The sequence below is a fragment of the Tremella mesenterica genome (genome assembly GCF_000271645.1).
Source record: "Tremella mesenterica DSM 1558 unplaced genomic scaffold TREMEscaffold_8, whole genome shotgun sequence".
NCBI classification, from domain to species: Eukaryota; Fungi; Basidiomycota; class Tremellomycetes; order Tremellales; family Tremellaceae; genus Tremella; species Tremella mesenterica.
Genome location: NW_006711232.1, coordinates 860,037 through 876,047, shown reverse-complemented (window position 1 = coordinate 876,047; position 16,011 = coordinate 860,037). Strand labels below are relative to the sequence as shown.

The window sequence follows — 16,011 nt, the reverse complement described above, 5'->3', positions numbered from 1 at the left end:
TGGTTGTCTGGGGTATTATTGGTAATACTGGGATACCATCATTGGTATGCCATGTTGAAGGTCCCTTGTAAGACGGAAAGGCAACCATCACCACTGCAGGGGTACATTGTTGTGGTGTGTCACCTGCGGCCAGGGCAATCGAATGGATTTGGCCAGTGGTACCATGTTTGCTGATAATTAGATGATAATACAGAGGGGAAAAAGAGCATGCATCAATTCTACAGGTCTCTATACTTATCATATTCCACTCACACGCAGTAAACCAGAGACGATCGAATAAAGTTCAGAGGATAAGTTGAACGGAGAAATATTCGACGGAAGGGGTAATTATCTAACGGCGGATCGGCCGTCCTGGCCCGATTCTATCGGCTAACATACCATTTGTCAATCCCATGGAAGTCCACAGATTACGAGTGAGCATTACTTGAGCTCCGAGCATGAGGTAGAGGATCTGGGGTGAACCTGCTGTGTTTTCGGATACTCGTGTTGAGTCGGGTCCAGTGGAGCGAGCAACTGATCGTAACACCGGCTTTGAGGCTTGAACGAGCGAGTTGATGTTGAGTTCAGCTACCATAGCAGATTGTGCACAGAGAAAGACCGCATTGTTTGCAAAGCTATTGCGTTCATCCACAGGGAGTCAGTCCCAGAATCGTTGTCAAAGGAGTGTGTAGTCCTCCTGAATAGGTTGACCCTCTCGAAGACGTGCAAGGGTGCTTTTGAAGGCTAAAGATGTTGGGTCTGTTCCTGCTTGCCGCATGACCATATTGAGCTGAATACTTTCACTGAAGGACAGATAGGCATATCGGCCTGTGTTGGACATCTGTTTCTGGTAACTGGTGGAGGGAAAGATGGTAGGGTGGTAAAGCGGAGTATCGGCAACGGGAGGGAGTTGACCAAAATCACCAAAGAGCAGGACACACAATCCTCCAAATGGGAGATGCTCTCTAGATGGGAAGATCCGCCGAAAGGTGTTGTCTATCAATCCAAGGGCACGTTGACCAATCGTACTTTTCTCGATGATGATGAGGTATTATACTGCCCGCCAGCTTTCTTGTAGATGACCTAATTTCCCTTGCACACTTGTCTGTGCCGTTTCAAGATTGATTCCGAGTCCAAGTGCTGATTGATACATCTCGCCTGCAATGTTGAATGCTGCAACACCAGTCAGTGCAAGTCGACAAACAGGTGTTGTCCTTCCATTGTCCGCATACAGTGAGTCAAGGGCTTGTGATAGAGCTTCAATGAGGAATGATTTACCGGTTCCAGCAAAGCCATCGACATTGAGAACGGAAGGGAGGGATAGCTATGTCAAGGACTTGCTGCCGAGCATGGGCCATGACTTTGTTGAAGACTTTTTGTTGATTTCCGTTCAAAAGTGTGGGGTCAACAGCTTCACGTATGACAGCCTCTGCACCCCGCTCTCATCAGCCTAAGTGTGTCTTTCTCACGACTTACCATCTGTTTTGCAATCCCAAGGAAGGCTGTACGCTCCTTCAAACCTTCATCACCCCATTCTATCAGTGTCTGGTGCCAGTCCGCTTCAACATCAATGAGTCGTGTGCCCAACTGCGGACCCTGCAATCCATCCCAGTCCATCTCCGGTCCTAGTCCAGCATGTTCCTGCCAATCATCCTGCTCTTGTATCTCCTCCTGCTCCTCATCTTCTGACCACTCTGAAGAGTCACCTGCATGTTGAACTTGCTGCCGTCATGGACGTTTAGGAAGTGTATCTTGATGACCATTTGGATGGGCCCCTTGGCAACATGCGTATGCCATTTCCCAAGTCTTGTCCTCTTCCTTGAGTTCATTGGGATTCCGATGAGGATGATGGAGGAGTAGTCTGGCTCGACACCAGTCCTCATTTTCATGGGACTCAGAGGCTCCCGGATGGTAGAGTGGCCATAGGATCACAACAGCAGCATGCTGTCTATGAACAATCCTTCCACGAACCCGCCGATAGCTCTGTGCCCACTCATACAGAGATGTCCTTGTACTCATCTGCACACTTCTCATAAGCATCCCTCAAATCACTCTCCTCAACTGGTTCACCTTCATCTACCCCATTCTCCAAGTCCTGCCTCATGCGACGTTTCCGATTTGCTAACAAGCGTAACGACACAAATTCCCGGGAAGCTGACATCATTTTACATTGAAGAAGGATGTGGCAGACCTCGTGGGCACTCCGATCCCTTTCGGTAATGGTTTGACTGAGGATTTTCTGATAGACAACTCTTGCTGTGACCTCCTCCTCAAGTCGCTGGGCAATACTGATCATCACCTCACTGAACATTATTGAAGGCTTTTCTGCTTTTGAAGCGTACCTGGCAATATATGTTGCCACCGCATGGGGATCAGTGCAAGGACTAATGTCGATATTGGCGCGCCAGCCAAGCAATAGGACTGGATTGTACTGATTCATGACAGGAGAGTTGTGAAGGATAGAAAGAGATTTATTGCCGCTTGCATTGAGCGACACTGTCAGCTGGTTGCGATCCTCTTTGGGAAAGGAGAAGCGGCACTGTAGTGGTGCATCGGGGGGTGAACCCTTTTTCCGATGTAGGCAGTAGGAGGAGCACTTGGAATGTTGCTGAACACAATTGAGAATTTGAGCCAGGTCTTGATTTGTGAAGGACAGATCCCGGAAGGGAACAGAGGAGGGATGGACTGATGCGGGAGGCTCCTCCGGTTGAGGGTTGATAGCCTTGATTCATGGTGCCCAGAAATCAAGGAAGGCGGAGATGGAGTCTGGATTGTGAAGATTGAGATCATCAGGCGAGGGTGCTTGATCCAGCCAGATGAGCCCATGAACATGGCTTGAGCTGTGATGTTGCCATTCATATCGAAACCAGTGATCCTTGACCTTGAAAAGAGGGGTTATCACATGTTTGAGAAAGAGTGTCCATCGTCTTTGAACCCACCAAGCAGCAATTGCAGGGTTGTCAATGATGTTACGTGAGTTTCTCTTTTGCCGCTCTCTCTCATTGGTGGGTAGGGGATCTGCTTGAGGCATGTGCCAATGAAGATCTGGCCATTGAACATCTGCAGCCGAATGTGTGATGAAGGCATGGGGTGTTCCAAGCTGGCGGATCATGGACTGGAGATTCTTGCTTTGTTGACTCCAATATGGCGGTGTTCCAATCAGAGAGCTGGCAGCTCGGCGTACTGGAGTAGCCAGGTCTCTGGCATCTCCTTCCAATAGCTCAGCGAAATCCCCAGCAACCAGACCTCAATCCTCCTCGTTCCGACTGACATAGAATCTGGCAAGCTTTTTGGTTCTCCACCGCATGAGGCAATTGAAAGCATAATATCTGTTCACATTAGCACAAGTATGGATGAGCAGAAGAGCTCACCGGAAGCGTGGATGAGCTGCAAATATACCATCCTTATAACGTATGAGGTGATTGAAATACTCTGCTTCACTGACCCGATGCTGTCGATCACCTCAAAGATGACCTAGGCCTGAAGGGTAGAGGAATGGAAAAGCCTTTCTCAGGAAAGAGATTGACTCGCCTGCTCATTTACAAGAGTTGATCTGATGATTGGAGCCGAAAGGACGATATCTTGCTGGACGATATTTTGCAGCACATTGCGTGTCTCGGTGATGACATGCACCCCTCCACCAACATTTGGAATCACTCCTTCAGTGACTAGTCCAGCTTCCACGTTGTCCTCATCTAGGATGGGACCTTGATCACTGTCATTTGATGTGTTGGAGTCCTCTAATACTGTAGATCGAAGTTGATGAAAGACCGATCCATTTTCAGGAAGACTTGCCAATGTCTGATGATCTATCTCAACAGAGATGTAATCAGGATGAAATCGTTGTAGCGCTAGGAGATTCTGTAAAACCCTTTCATGTTTGACTTGAAACTCGGGACGTGTTGCAAAATTGTCAACAGCAGTGGAAGAGGTACTGTGTAATGCATACGCCTCAAGGGTGACGTGCACTAAGCTCTTGTGCTAAAAGATCCAATGCTCAGCTCCACCATGACCAGGGTTCAACTCCCTGTGTGTGCACATTCTTGAACCCACTTCTTTGTGGCACACAGAGGCTTGTGGCAGTGCCACATTCTGGGATCTAATTTGTCATGGGAAAATCTGTAGGAGGATTTTCGGTTCAGAAATTGCTGGCTGCTGGGACATCAGCCCTTGAGGGGGGGCTCCTGTCATAAATCTTGAATCTCGGTCACAGCATGTCACGAACTACGTCGTGACACCTCGATTATTCCACCAACAATGACCCTCCTTTGACCATCAAAACCCCCATCACGCCTTAACCTCTTTACTTTACACGTAACTCAGGACATCTGAGACCAAGTACGGCGAAGTTAGACGGAGTTAGGCTAGGTAGGGACAATGGGAGCAGAAGTGCGGCGAAGTTAGACGGAGTTAGGCTAGGTAGGGACAATGGGAGCAGAAGTGCAGCAAAGTTAGACGGAGTTAGGCTAGGTAGGGACAATGGGAGCCGAAGTACGGCAAAGTTAGACGGAGTTAGGCTAGGTAGGGACAATGGGAGCAGAAGTGCGGCGATGTTAGGCGGAGTTAGTCGAAGGAGGAAGAGGATGGCCGGGGACTCGGGGAAGTTGGACGAAGTGCGTTGAAGTACGTCAAAGCGCGAGAGGGTTGGATGAACGTCTAGGAGGAATAGATAATATTAGCTGAGAAGATCGCTGAAGTTCTTCAGCGATCCTTGATTGTTGTCAGTAGTGAAAGACAGATAGAGATAGCTATATACAGATAGAGATAGCTATATACAGATAGAGATAGCTATATACAAATCGAGATACATCGCCATCAGTAGAACAAAACCCCAGTTAGAGTAACTACGCCGAAGTACGCCGTAGTTACACTCCTTTCGACGTCTGCGCCCTCCCGGTTGGGTGAGACATCGACTTAGAAGCGTCAAGTTAGCCGAGGTTCGTCGACCGTCGGTCTGTTAGAAAGTAGTTGTTCGACGGCCGTGACACAGCACAAGCAGTTTATAAAGGGTCTCAGCTCATACTATGAGCTGAGCATTGGATCTTTTAGCACAAGAGCTTAGTGCACGTCACCCTTTAGGCGTATGCATTACACATTCATATGACAAAGATCAAGGCTGGTGAAGTTCACAGCCCACAAAGTTAGTGGCCGTTGGTCCTGAGAAGCAAACAAAGAAACACCCCTCTGACAGTCACTTTGTTGGGTGGGGCTTCATTGTGAGTGCTCTTGGTATTTTCAGATCAAATCCGGTGTGGCACAGAAACCTCTTACGAGCAGGGCTGGTTGTGTCAACAAGCGGGGAAGTTCTTCTTCCTCTAGGGCTTTGCGCCCGTGTTGTGTCGCTGATTTCATTTGCAAGGAACTTTCAGTTGTCTTTGAGACCAATTGTTCCCCCTCAGTAGATTGTTGTTCTTCTTCCACGTTCATCTTGACCGCTTCAGTAAGCCTTTTGCCCAACTCATTCCCTTCAATATGCACAACATTGTTGATTCAAACTTCTTTGGACACATTCTGGGTATCATCATAAAGAAGGAGGTATCTGGGCAACGGATCCTAAAGAATGGCAAAAACATCACGACACCTGTGTGGTTCGAACACACGCGGGAAAACCCAACCGCTCGAAAATTCGGTAGCAAGCGATCGCCTTAACCACTCGGCCAAAGTGTCAACATCCTTTTTACAAGATTTGCAGAACTGCGTTTATATACCATATCCCCACACCGAGCCTCTCCCCACCATTTAGACTACACCCCCATCCCCTCAAGGAACATGCTTGCAATAACCATTCGGTTCGACGGCCGGCCTTGGGAACCTCAATACCAGATTTCCAACCTCGACAAGCCGACAAGACTGTGAAGAGGAGGTCATCGGAATCACGAACGTTAGCATTTTGACGCTTCACTTCCTGTAAACACCTTCCCTCGTGCACCTCTCACCTCGATATGTCGACCGGTGCAAAGCAATACAAAGCTATCGGAGTTAGTAAAACCTGTGTTCCTTCTGAGCTGCTCTGACATTCTAGGATGACGTATGGAAGCGTACCGATAAGGTTGTAAGCCCACTTCAACTAACCGCCGAAGGTCTCTCGGGGTGAGATTGACTTATGACAGAATGCGGAATTGTTCACTTTGACATATGGAGCTCTCGTTGTTCAACTCATCAAAGTGAGTGTCTTCTTTTTCCTTCTTCTTCTTCTTCCTCAATCTTTCAGATTGGTGTTTAAAACTAGCCTTGATGTGCTTCCCCGTAATGATCCTCTACGGGTTTAAAACGATGGTGGTCATGGGTGAAGACTGACCATGCAGGATTATGAAGACTACGCGGAGGTGAACAAACAACTGGATAAGATGTACATTCCATCTTTCAAAGTGATGAGAAAATTTGACGATTTAGGGGATATAACATAGGTACTCGGTTGATAGAGGATTTCCTAGCACGAACAGGTTTAGGAAGATGCGCTACGTTCGCAGAGACCGCAGAGGTCATTTCGAAGGTCTGTCTCATTTCACCCACCTTCATTCCATTTATATCTCATGATCTCGTGTTTCAGCTCCTCATGATGGTCGTTCTCTCTTCATTCCTACTTGTCCCGAAAAGAGCGTTTGGCCAAGGCGAGAGTAAAGCCTGTGGAGATCATCAGCTTGGAGGTGGAGAAGTGGAACGAGTGAAGGAAATTGACTGATATGCCCAGGTTGCATTCAGAACATTCCTCAATATTTCTCCTGCTGTTTCTTTCCCTCCGCCTACTCAGAACCCAACCTCAAACCTCCCGCCGCCTACCGAGTTCATACTGACATTCGACGAGAACCCCTTGGCGGAATTCGCAGAGCTTCCGCGGGATGCGAAAGAGGGAGGACTTTGGTTTTCTAATGTTCTCGGTGGTGTCATACGTGGAGCTCTGGAGATGGTGAGTGGAGTCCTCCTGCTTCTACCAATCTTGTTTTCCACTATTTTCCATTAGGCTCAACTCGATCACGAATGCGTGATTCGGATGGAAGAGACGCAAGCATGCTCATAGGGCAGATACAACTTCAAGTCGAGACGGAATTTCTTAGCGATGTTCTTCGGGGTGACGAAAGCACCGAACTTCTTGTTCGTCTCGTACGGGTCTTAGACGAGGAGCAACCTGAGAATGATGAGTGATACATGATCAGTGAACATAACGAATGATGAATCTAATGCATCGTAGCCGGAACACAAGATATGTCTCATTCATACTGATACTCCCCACCATATCTTTTCCTGGGATCCGGCGCGACAGGCGTTACCTCACTAGATCCATTCGATTCCGTCCGCATTGGTCTTCTCCCGAAATCCGCCTGTGGGGTTTTTTGATTCTCCTCAAAATTGATCAAACCATCTCCTCTCACCGTGGCTGTCCCAGTCAAAGTACTCACGGTCGTGTCAATGGTTGGTGCGTAGCTAGAGTCTTCCGTCCTTAACCCAGTCATGCTCTGACTAGGCGTGTTGTCTTCCTCTTCTTCCTCGTCAACCCGCACACTCCACCCGTTCTCCGCACTCGCCTCGGGAGCGAAAAACATAGATGGTCGGCTGGACGCCCGCCACCCACGTCTCCGAAGACGACCAGCGGCGGTGAGACTGGGACCTCTGCGCAGAGGAGGAGGGTTTGTTGAAGTGGAAATATTCTGCTTGATGGGAGAACCGGTCCTAAAGACATCGCCGGACGCCAAGGCAGCTGTATGGTGACGTACGGCCTTGCCGAGGATCTTTATCTGATCTCGAACTTCATCGTCGATACGGACGTCATCTAAGGGGTCTGGGGAGGGTACGAAGGAAGTATACTTCGCTTGTGTAGAGAGGACTAGAGACATTTGTAATACCCTCTGGAGGTCCGTTGAGTTGGGTTGAGGAAGTTCAAGTGACGTGGCAGAGTTTATTGAGATCAACGGTAATAGCCGTGATAGAAGAGGAAGAAGAATGTGAAGGAGGAAGCCGGAAAGAAGTAGATGTCGTACCGGTATGGGTGACGAGAGGGTTATGGTAGGTGCAGAAGAAGCAGGTGGGACATCCCGAACTTGAGTGAGAGGCAGAAAAACCCCTTCGAGATACTTATTTTCAGCGGATGACCTTGAGGAATGCAGATGAAAATACTCACTGGAAGGACTTGAGCCCAAAAGAATGACCATACTTCCGCAGCCCGTGAAACGACTTTGGCATCTTCCAACGTTTCAAACTTTGCTTGCAATGTTCGCATCCCGGATACGATGAAATCACGTAGATCCGAAGTCAGCATAATGACCAGTCGATTGGAAGGAGCCCTCTGAGCCGTCGCTAGTATATGGGAGTGACACAGTTGGCTGATAGTGTCATCTGTCATTCGTGCTATAGTAAGACGTATGCTCACTTCAGATCCTCTATGGGCGTCTTCAGTGGACCTCCAGCGAAAAGGGGTAGGGCATGGACCGTAAGGAGTGACCAAGGACTGTTAGGAGAAGAGTGATGAATGGCCTCCATCACGCTTCTTCCGTCCGTCTTGTTGACCGTAGGCGCAGAAGTAGGCAAGGCGGTTCCATCTGGAAGAACGACCACAGAGCTTCCCTGCTGACTAGAAACGGACGGTCTTCTGGATCTCGCACCCAAGTTGGCAAATGAAGTCGAGGACGCCATTCCGGGAGGATGAAGCAGAGTGGAAGTTGGCATGGCGGCTGTGTGTTGGGGTCCAGTGGAATTGGGAGATGATTGTGGTAAAGGCGGTAAATGTGATAACGTGGAAGACACCTTTACGGATCAGCATACTCGTGAGAAGAGATGGGGAAAGACTTACAAGCTTGTTGTCATAAGCCCCAGCTCCGAAGCCTCCTTTGCCTTGAGCCTTTCCGGGACTGACAGGACCAGAGCTGGGAGGTAAAGGAAGTCGTTTGTCATTCTTCGCTGGTACTGGCGGACCTTCTCTTGATACCTCTGTACTTATTCGAGGTCGCTCATCGTAAGCGTGCCCGGGGTTGGAATAGGTAGGAGAAGGAGGGAGTGTGAATTTACGAGGGGAAGCTAAGAGATTTGCTGGGAAAGCGAATGCTTGAGGGGTGGATGATGAGGGTTGATCTGTGGGGGAGGGAGGATGAATGGTCAGTGGAGTGGGTCTACGTAGATTAGAGCTAGACATGGTGAGCAGAAGGGTTGTGATAGTCTCAGCAAGTATTAGAATAGAGATAAGTAGTAGCCTACCCAACCCCCAAAGTTGTATAGAGGTTGACGACCGGCAAAGCTCTTGAGCCGATCGTCCACCGCCTTGACATGTGGGTGTTACATCTCGGTTCCTCTTTGACTTTCACTCTCTTTCTTCGTCACAGATCATGTTCAGCAACATGTCTTGTACCAGAGTTGGGAGGAGCATATCACAATCTACCAATCTACCGTACCTCGAAGACTTGCTACAGCTTCAAGCAGCCACCGAGAAAAATCAGTTCCCGCTCGAGAACGAGGACGAGATGGAGGGTCGTTTACGCAACGTACAATCTCAGATCACGGAGGCCAAATTGGACTGGGTGTACGTCGTCGTCTCTTTCATATCATTGATAGTCTGACAAGATTAGTGTCGTTCCCAGCGAAGACGAGCATCAGGTAAATTCGCTCCCATGGAATTGAAAATGGCTGAGACAGCAGTCGGAAGAAGTGGGCGAATCTGAGAAGCGTCTTCTGTGGATATCGGGGTGGGTTGCACCACTTAATTCGAGAACATCGACTTATGTTCTTAGTTTCTCAGGATCGGCCGGAACTGCACTCATTCCTTCGTCACACGAACAGGATGCACTTCTCTTCGTCGATTCACGTTATTGGGTTCAGGCGGAACAGCAAGTCCCCAAACAAGGCTGGAAAGTCGTTCGCGTGGGAGCTACCGGTAACGCTGGGCGTGATAGCGTCGTCTCTGGATGGGTAGATTATATGATTGAAGTGAGTTCAAACCTTCTGGCAAGCATGTGTTCCGCTCACAGAAGGAATTTCAAGATGGTACCAGAGTTGGAATCGACCCTCGCCTGATATCTGTCAGTAGGTCAAGTATCAGTGTCTTCTATGATATGACTTGACGAATTCAGCTCTCGCTAGAACCATTCAAGACCGCTTATCTGAATTCGCATCTTCATCTGGTCTCATTGCCACCTCTGACAACCTGATAGACAAAGTTCGAGGCCCCCCTGAACGCTCTTTGGGTCCTATCAACCCTTACCCTCTATCCCTCTCTGGAGAGACCACCACTTCGAAGTTGAAACGTATTCGACAGACACTATCTAAACGAGCCAGTGGATCCTCCTCCCGGTCTTATAAACCTGAATGGATCTACCTCCTTCCTACTCTTCCTGCCATTGCCTGGCTATTGAACTACAGATGTCCCTCCGATGTCCCGTTTTGCCCTGTAGCTTACGCATACCTGCTCTTGACCAAGACACGTTGTGTGATCTTTGTTGACGGGCGCAAAGTCGGTGATGAGCTGCGAGATAAATTGGAGATTGACAAGGTGGAACTTAGACCTTATGGAGTTGAGGAAGTGGGGAAGGTACTGCAAGAAGAGTTGTCAAAGCTCAAAGCTGCAGACGAGAAGAGTCATATCAAAGTTTGGGCCCCTAGAGAGTGTAGTTGGGCATTAGCTAGTACGACTCAGTCGGTAAGCTCGCTGGAGAGCGTAGTGCACTGAAGAAGCGCTGACTTGTCAGACGCAGGTGAATATCATACCTTGTCCTGTAGATGTGGCCAAGGCTATCAAGAACTCTATGGAGCAACAAGGAATGAGGAATGCTCATCTCCGAGATGGTCGGGCTACTGTACGATGGATGAGCTGGCTCGAAGGGAAGATCGTGAAAGACGGTAGACCGGTTGGTGAATGGGCAGCGGGACAGGCCTTGAATCGGTTTCGAGCACAAGAGGAATATTCTGCGTAAGCGATTTCGTTTTCAATTACTGTCATCACATTGATCGTTTCAGTGGCCTTGCTTTCGATAACGTCTCAGCTTCTGGACCCAATGCAGGTATGTAATCTTTACTATGGTTTTGTTCGTTCGTTGAGATGCAGCTTCTCCCCATTATATTCCCCAAAGAGGAACAGATCGTATCATAGATCCAGACACAACTTATGTCATGTGAGCTTCACCGGACCGTGCGGTTCTATATGGAGCTGACATATCTCAGTGATTCCGGGGGCCAATATCTAGGTTAGCTGCCCAAGATGCGGTGGAGTTTATGACAAGTTGATGTCCAGATGGTACGATAGATACCACCAGAACTCTTTACCTAGGCAAATCGCCTTCGGACGAGATTAAACGTGCCTACACTAGAGTCCTTCAAGGACATTTATCAGTCTCCACACATAATATTCCCAAGAATATGCCATCGGATCATCTCAATATGCTCGCGCGGGGACCTCTATACCGGTAAGTGTATCACTCCTCCCTCCGCTCTTCCCGGCCTTGACTTATTAAGTAAACCCTCATCCCCTCCCATCACCTTTGCGACTTGCAATCTCGACTTGCTAATCTTATCCTTCACTTGTGAATGTAACAGCAAGCAGGGCCAGATGGTTTGAGGATTGAGTCAGACGTGCTGATAATCAGCGACGGTCTCAACTTTGGTCATGGGATAGGTCATGGAGTTGGCACTTATCTCGCCGTACACGAATGTCAGTTGTTTGCTCTTTATAGATTTCGTAGCTCATTAACAGATCCTGTTTCTTTTCCACATGCTTTCTCATACGAACCTGGTCATATAACTACTATCGAACCTGGGTATTATAAAGAAGGAGAATTTGGTATTCGTATCGAGAGTACTTTATTATGTAAAACTGTCGATGTGAGTTTATTTTGTCTTTTCCCCTTTTTTCCAACTTCTCCGACCACCCCCTAGCTCCCAATCATCTTCTATACTCCAATCAAGAGTTCACACTGGGGAATCGTGACTTTTACAAGGACTGAACAGGGAGGAGGGTATGAATGACCAAAGCTGAAACTCAGACATTATCTGGAGCTAAAGATCAATGGTTAAATTGGGAACGTCTAACTCAAGTTAGTAGTTTTTTATTCCTGAATTGAATAAACTTTAATATGATAGGTCCCAATACAAACAAAAATGGTAGATTGGAAATTGATGACTAAAGAAATGATCAAATGTCTAAACGAACATAATTCTTCAGTGGAAGCTGCTTTGTTACCTTTGTTACAGGATGATAGGGATAAAGAAACCAGAGATTGGTTGAAAGTTAATTGTAAACCGAAAAAGATTTGGCCTTGGACATGATGGGTATAGTCTATTTTGCACTTCCTACCCTGTATGTCACCCAGACGTCGGAATTGGTAAGGGAGGAATGTGATACAGTGGAAGGTATTTGTTGTACAAGTTATCATATTGATACGATATGAAAAATGTATCATTCCATGAGACATGATCATTTCACATCCTCCTGGTGAGAATGAAAAGTCAGAAGATAAGGAAGACCAAGTGAGGTGAACTAAACATGAGGCAAAGATGAAGACTAGAGCAGAATTGCCATGGTCGGATACTGCAGGTTTATGAGGTATCAAATAACATTCAATTTGCATCATCTAACGAAATAACACTACAAAAAAGGGTTCTACAAGCAATTTTAACGAAGCGATGGGGTACTACTTATACTTTGATATTAGATCATTGACCATTTAATCAATTTCACTTCAATTTTTTCAAAAAAAACATCTCCTGACTTTGTCATATCTTCCAAACGCCAACTCCATACTTTCTGCTTTTCGATCCTTTCGAGGATTCAATTCCCAGTCCAGCTGTTATCAAACCCATCGATACATCCTCTTTGATAAGTAAGTTCTCCAACCGAAATTCGACATTTCCACTTCCGGGGAATGAACGAATTACGATTAAGTATGATCTGGTTCTAAAGCCGTAAAAAGGATTGCGTTAAACACTTTTTCCGATATATCAACACTCTCCACTTTTTGACCTTTTCCTCATCTGTGCATCGAGATTTTGACTTTGTCCTAATCCCAACCTTGCGGCTTCTTCTTCACGTTTACGTTTACTTTGACTTCCACTAGGTGCAACACCAGTCAACAATTTCTCCGCATCGTCAGAAGTGAAATTGATAAATGTTGTTTCTCCCCAAGAAAACGTTCCACCACTCGGAACGTGTTTACGTTTACCCGATGGGGATCGTTTGTTTGGTGAGATTCTCCTACTTTTTGGAGAAGGTAAACGAGCGATTGGTCGATGTTGAGAAAGTCCAGGATGAGGTGGGGGATGTACTCTGGGTGGAATAGGATAATAATGATGAGAAGGTGGAGGATGAATATTCATCAATGGAGTATGAGTGAATACTGGTGAAGGTTGAATTTGTTCATGTCCATGTTGAGAATAATGAACATCAGGATGATGTCCTTCCCATCTCATAGTTCTTGGACCAGGATGAGATAAACTAGGTTGCATAGCCGCAGAATGAAGTGGCGCTGAAACGTGTCGATGATAAAAATCATGTTGTCCTACATCTTCATTTTCTTGCATTCGGGCGTATGCTTGTGCTCTATAGATTTGTCCGTTGGAAATAGGATCCGTATAACCTCCAGACATTCTACGAGTGTGAGGTAATGGTTGACTACCAGACCTAGCCATCGGAAGTGCAGCTTGTTGAGAACGCAAATCGGCGAAATTGGCAGAGACAGGTGTGGGAGGTAAAAGTGAACCACCTAGGTAAGACGAGTGAGGAGGAGGGTGGATCTGAATGGATAATTGACGGTGTTGACTGGTACGTCTCGAACGGGGAGTAGGAGGTAGTCGAGGTTGATGATTAGGCCCGAGGGAATTATACGAAGGTGATGGTTCAGTGGTATAGAGCGGTTGAGGGGCAGGAGGACCACAAGGTATCTGTTGAGGCGTGTAAGAGAAGAGGTCGCGGTGTGGAGCGTGACGAGTTGGGACATAACCTTCAGAGGATAGACTGTGAGTTAGTTGTGAATCTCTCAAGTGTACAATTCTGCTACGACATCTGAAGGAGAAGGATAACAAAATAAAGACCACACTCACCTCCTCGACATCATGTCTGCCATGGGTACGCTCAACATACCGGACGCTTCTGCTCCAGGCGCCGAAACAGGTCTTTGACTCTCATCCGCTCCGTGCTGTGCCATGACCGCCATCGGGTTGATCGTCATTTCTTTCAAAGGTAAGTCGTAAGAGAGGCTACCTGTGCCTCCCAGATCGGGATCGTGAGGATGAAACAGCCAAGCCATTTCTTGTGCATCAGGTCCAGCCTCTAATCCCATCGAGGGTAGTTCGGTAGACGCATTGGCCGCAAGGGTAGCAGCTTCAATCTCCGCCGCATGTTGACGGAAAGCGTCGAATATCGTATCGTCCTGTTCCAATCCATTGAAAACCCAATTAAAGTCTTGCATTAGACTATCCCCGGAAGTTTCGTTTGGCTGTAATGAACTGGACGGCGTAGAAGATTCTGCCATAGCCGACTCGTCGAGCCATTGCGAAGGCGTTTGGGGAAAGAGTTGATCTTCTTCTTTGAGCGCGGGCATCGAAGTGATATGCTTGATAGCTCTAGCGTTACGTGCCGCTGCGCCGAGAGTAGGATTGGAAGCGACTCGTAAAGCCGAATGTGCCGCTTGAACAGCCGGACTAGGTGTGAAAGGTGAAGAAGCGGATGGTAAAGAATGAGGAGCGTCTTCCCAAGAGAAAGGGACGGGACGAGAAGAAGAAGAAGAAGAAGATACTAAATCCGAAGAATTGGCAAAAGCGGCAAAGGCTTCAGCAGAAGATTGAAGGGAAGGAGTGAGAGGGGTTCCCCAACTCTCTGAAGAACCGGACGAACGGGTGCTATGTGCCGTCTGTGGAGGTACGGAGCTCGAAGTTGTCAATGTCGGATTGGTTGAGAATGTCCGGTTTTTTGGAGTGGAATAAAGAGTTGAAGTAATTGAAGAACCCGCTTTCGAAGGAGTGTGAAAAATACCAAAGTCGACAATAGAAGATGGGGAATGCGGCTCAAGAGACGAGGTGTAGATAAGGAATGGTTGAGGAGAAGGTGGCGATGATGTTTCTGACCCATCGACAGATTGCGGTCTTATTGAAACAGATTCGATCATCGCCTCTGTGCCGTACTCTGATTCCGTACGAGGTATTAAGTCGTATTTTGCTGTGGAATTAGGAGAAGGCGATGACGGTAAGGACGTCATTGACAAATCGGAGAAAGATGAAAAAGAGATAAAGTCTAGAGGAGAAGGTTCGAGTAAACCTGGTTCGAAGATTGCGTCGAGCATCTTGTACAGGGGGTTTGAGAAAGTAACGATGTAGCTGTGTTGCGGTGTATGAACCGATTTGTATCTCCAGCCAAAAAAAAACGCGGTGGAGTTGGTGTAGGGACGTAAGGAGATTACGAAGATATATGAGGTTATTGAGGGACTAAAAGATGTCGGACCAGCGACAAGATTGTCGGAAGGAAAAAGTCGAGTAAGAGATGTGATAAGAGAAATGTGATAGGAAGAACTATCTTCCGTCAGCCTCAAGACTAGGCGATGTGGTGATGAGATTTAAAGAAGGTGAGGATGTCAAGTTGTACGGCACAGCCGTAGATCCGTATAGCTAAAAGGAATGTAAAGGATGATGTTGATAGTTGGTAGAAAAGATGTAGATCATGAATTGTCACCCACTAGAAGACGGATCAACGAAACCAATTTCCAGCTTTCAAGCGAGCCGAAGCTTCCAGCTGATGCTTGGAATAGGTCGGATTTGTCTTTCTTGTCCTCTTCCCACGCTCTGCGTATCGTCGGATGGGTGAAATGGCGAGGTTAAATGGATTATAGTGCTTGAGGGTTGGAAGAGAAGAGAAGAGTGTGCCTGACAAAAGGTAAAGAAAATCACTCGCCAACTGGGTGGCGAATATTAAGGAAAAAGCACGTTTATCCAAATATGATATGACTCGTAAGAAGTGTACCAGCCTTCTTTTGAATCCCTAACCTGGGGATTATATTATTCCGTATGCTTGACTCCCGCCTTCACTTTGTGGAAGAATGTCCCGAGAATTTGGCAGAGAAGATGGGA

The 16,011-nt window shown here is 47.3% G+C and overlaps 8 protein-coding genes across 8 annotated transcripts; 2 read left to right on the top strand and 6 right to left on the bottom strand.

The window, feature by feature from the left end:
* Positions 1-331: 331 nt before the first annotated feature.
* On the bottom strand, positions 332-2,290 carry TREMEDRAFT_63596 (uncharacterized protein; the record flags this gene model as incomplete). Its single annotated transcript, XM_007005778.1, is given in 6 exon segments — positions 332-567; positions 691-820; positions 1,317-1,418; positions 1,456-1,685; positions 1,716-1,987; positions 2,007-2,290. The coding sequence occupies 6 exon segments, from the start codon at positions 2,288-2,290 to the stop codon at positions 332-334; spliced, it is 1,254 nt and encodes a 417-aa protein (XP_007005840.1).
* Positions 2,291-3,489: 1,199 nt separating this feature from the next.
* Positions 3,490-4,070, bottom strand: TREMEDRAFT_63595 (uncharacterized protein; the record flags this gene model as incomplete). The annotated part of the gene is made up of 2 exons (XM_007005777.1): positions 3,490-3,913; positions 4,033-4,070. 2 exons carry the CDS (start codon positions 4,068-4,070, stop codon positions 3,490-3,492), a joined length of 462 nt encoding a protein of 153 aa, XP_007005839.1.
* Positions 4,071-5,785: 1,715 nt separating this feature from the next.
* TREMEDRAFT_39893 (uncharacterized protein) lies at positions 5,786-7,168 on the top strand. The gene is made up of 7 exons (XM_007005626.1): positions 5,786-5,957; positions 6,002-6,031; positions 6,090-6,143; positions 6,285-6,328; positions 6,373-6,472; positions 6,671-6,886; positions 7,003-7,168. The coding sequence occupies exons 1-7, from the start codon at positions 5,922-5,924 to the stop codon at positions 7,120-7,122; spliced, it is 600 nt and encodes a 199-aa protein (XP_007005688.1). The 5' UTR covers positions 5,786-5,921; the 3' UTR covers positions 7,123-7,168.
* On the bottom strand, positions 7,143-7,770 carry TREMEDRAFT_71994 (uncharacterized protein). The gene has a single exon (XM_007005877.1). It carries the CDS (start codon positions 7,518-7,520, stop codon positions 7,188-7,190), a length of 333 nt encoding a protein of 110 aa, XP_007005939.1. The 5' UTR covers positions 7,521-7,770; the 3' UTR covers positions 7,143-7,187.
* Positions 7,771-8,098: 328 nt separating this feature from the next.
* Positions 8,099-8,436, bottom strand: TREMEDRAFT_19618 (uncharacterized protein; the record flags this gene model as incomplete). The annotated part of the gene is made up of 2 exons (XM_007005554.1): positions 8,099-8,297; positions 8,345-8,436. Coding segments are annotated over 2 exons (291 nt in total), but the record flags the coding sequence as incomplete, so codon positions are not given.
* Positions 8,437-8,484: 48 nt separating this feature from the next.
* Positions 8,485-9,122, bottom strand: TREMEDRAFT_57326 (uncharacterized protein; the record flags this gene model as incomplete). The annotated part of the gene is made up of 2 exons (XM_007005676.1): positions 8,765-9,122; positions 8,485-8,718 (listed from the first exon to the last, which is right to left on the bottom strand). Coding segments are annotated over exons 1-2 (512 nt in total), but the record flags the coding sequence as incomplete, so codon positions are not given.
* Positions 9,123-9,259: 137 nt separating this feature from the next.
* TREMEDRAFT_44774 (uncharacterized protein) lies at positions 9,260-12,360 on the top strand. The gene is made up of 15 exons (XM_007005654.1): positions 9,260-9,487; positions 9,534-9,561; positions 9,604-9,650; positions 9,696-9,891; positions 9,936-9,987; positions 10,035-10,600; positions 10,650-10,870; positions 10,918-10,961; positions 11,006-11,072; positions 11,122-11,144; positions 11,192-11,363; positions 11,544-11,608; positions 11,651-11,778; positions 11,940-11,990; positions 12,037-12,360. Exons 1-15 carry the CDS (start codon positions 9,294-9,296, stop codon positions 12,220-12,222), a joined length of 2,040 nt encoding a protein of 679 aa, XP_007005716.1. The 5' UTR covers positions 9,260-9,293; the 3' UTR covers positions 12,223-12,360.
* A 141-nt stretch (positions 12,361-12,501) lies between these two features.
* On the bottom strand, positions 12,502-15,582 carry TREMEDRAFT_74278 (uncharacterized protein). Its single transcript, XM_007005876.1, has 2 exons — positions 13,993-15,582; positions 12,502-13,906 (listed from the first exon to the last, which is right to left on the bottom strand). Exons 1-2 carry the CDS (start codon positions 15,228-15,230, stop codon positions 12,895-12,897), a joined length of 2,250 nt encoding a protein of 749 aa, XP_007005938.1. The 5' UTR covers positions 15,231-15,582; the 3' UTR covers positions 12,502-12,894.
* Positions 15,583-16,011: the final 429 nt, after the last annotated feature.

What these genes read in the sequence shown, in the direction of transcription:
- TREMEDRAFT_74278 (XM_007005876.1), bottom strand. Translation starts at nt 15,230, where the DNA reads ATGCTCGACGCAATCTTCGAACCAGGTTTACTCGAACCTTCTCCTCTA. An exon ending in GCAGACATGATGTCGAGGAG is followed by an intron (nt 13,907 to 13,992) that starts GTGAGTGTGGTC and finishes ACTAACTCACAG; the next exon opens with TCTATCCTCTGAAGGTTATG.
- TREMEDRAFT_71994 (XM_007005877.1), bottom strand. Translation starts at nt 7,520, where the DNA reads ATGTTTTTCGCTCCCGAGGCGAGTGCGGAGAACGGGTGGAGTGTGCGG.
- TREMEDRAFT_39893 (XM_007005626.1), top strand. Translation starts at nt 5,922, where the DNA reads ATGTCGACCGGTGCAAAGCAATACAAAGCTATCGGA. An exon ending in GGAAGCGTACCGATAAGGTT is followed by an intron (nt 6,032 to 6,089) that starts GTAAGCCCACTT and finishes GACTTATGACAG; the next exon opens with AATGCGGAATTGTTCACTTT. An exon ending in TACGTGGAGCTCTGGAGATG is followed by an intron (nt 6,887 to 7,002) that starts GTGAGTGGAGTC and finishes CTCATAGGGCAG; the next exon opens with ATACAACTTCAAGTCGAGAC.
- TREMEDRAFT_44774 (XM_007005654.1), top strand. Translation starts at nt 9,294, where the DNA reads ATGTTCAGCAACATGTCTTGTACCAGAGTTGGGAGGAGCATATCACAA. An exon ending in CCCTCGCCTGATATCTGTCA is followed by an intron (nt 9,988 to 10,034) that starts GTAGGTCAAGTA and finishes TGACGAATTCAG; the next exon opens with CTCTCGCTAGAACCATTCAA. An exon ending in ATTGGGAACGTCTAACTCAA is followed by an intron (nt 11,991 to 12,036) that starts GTTAGTAGTTTT and finishes TTAATATGATAG; the next exon opens with GTCCCAATACAAACAAAAAT.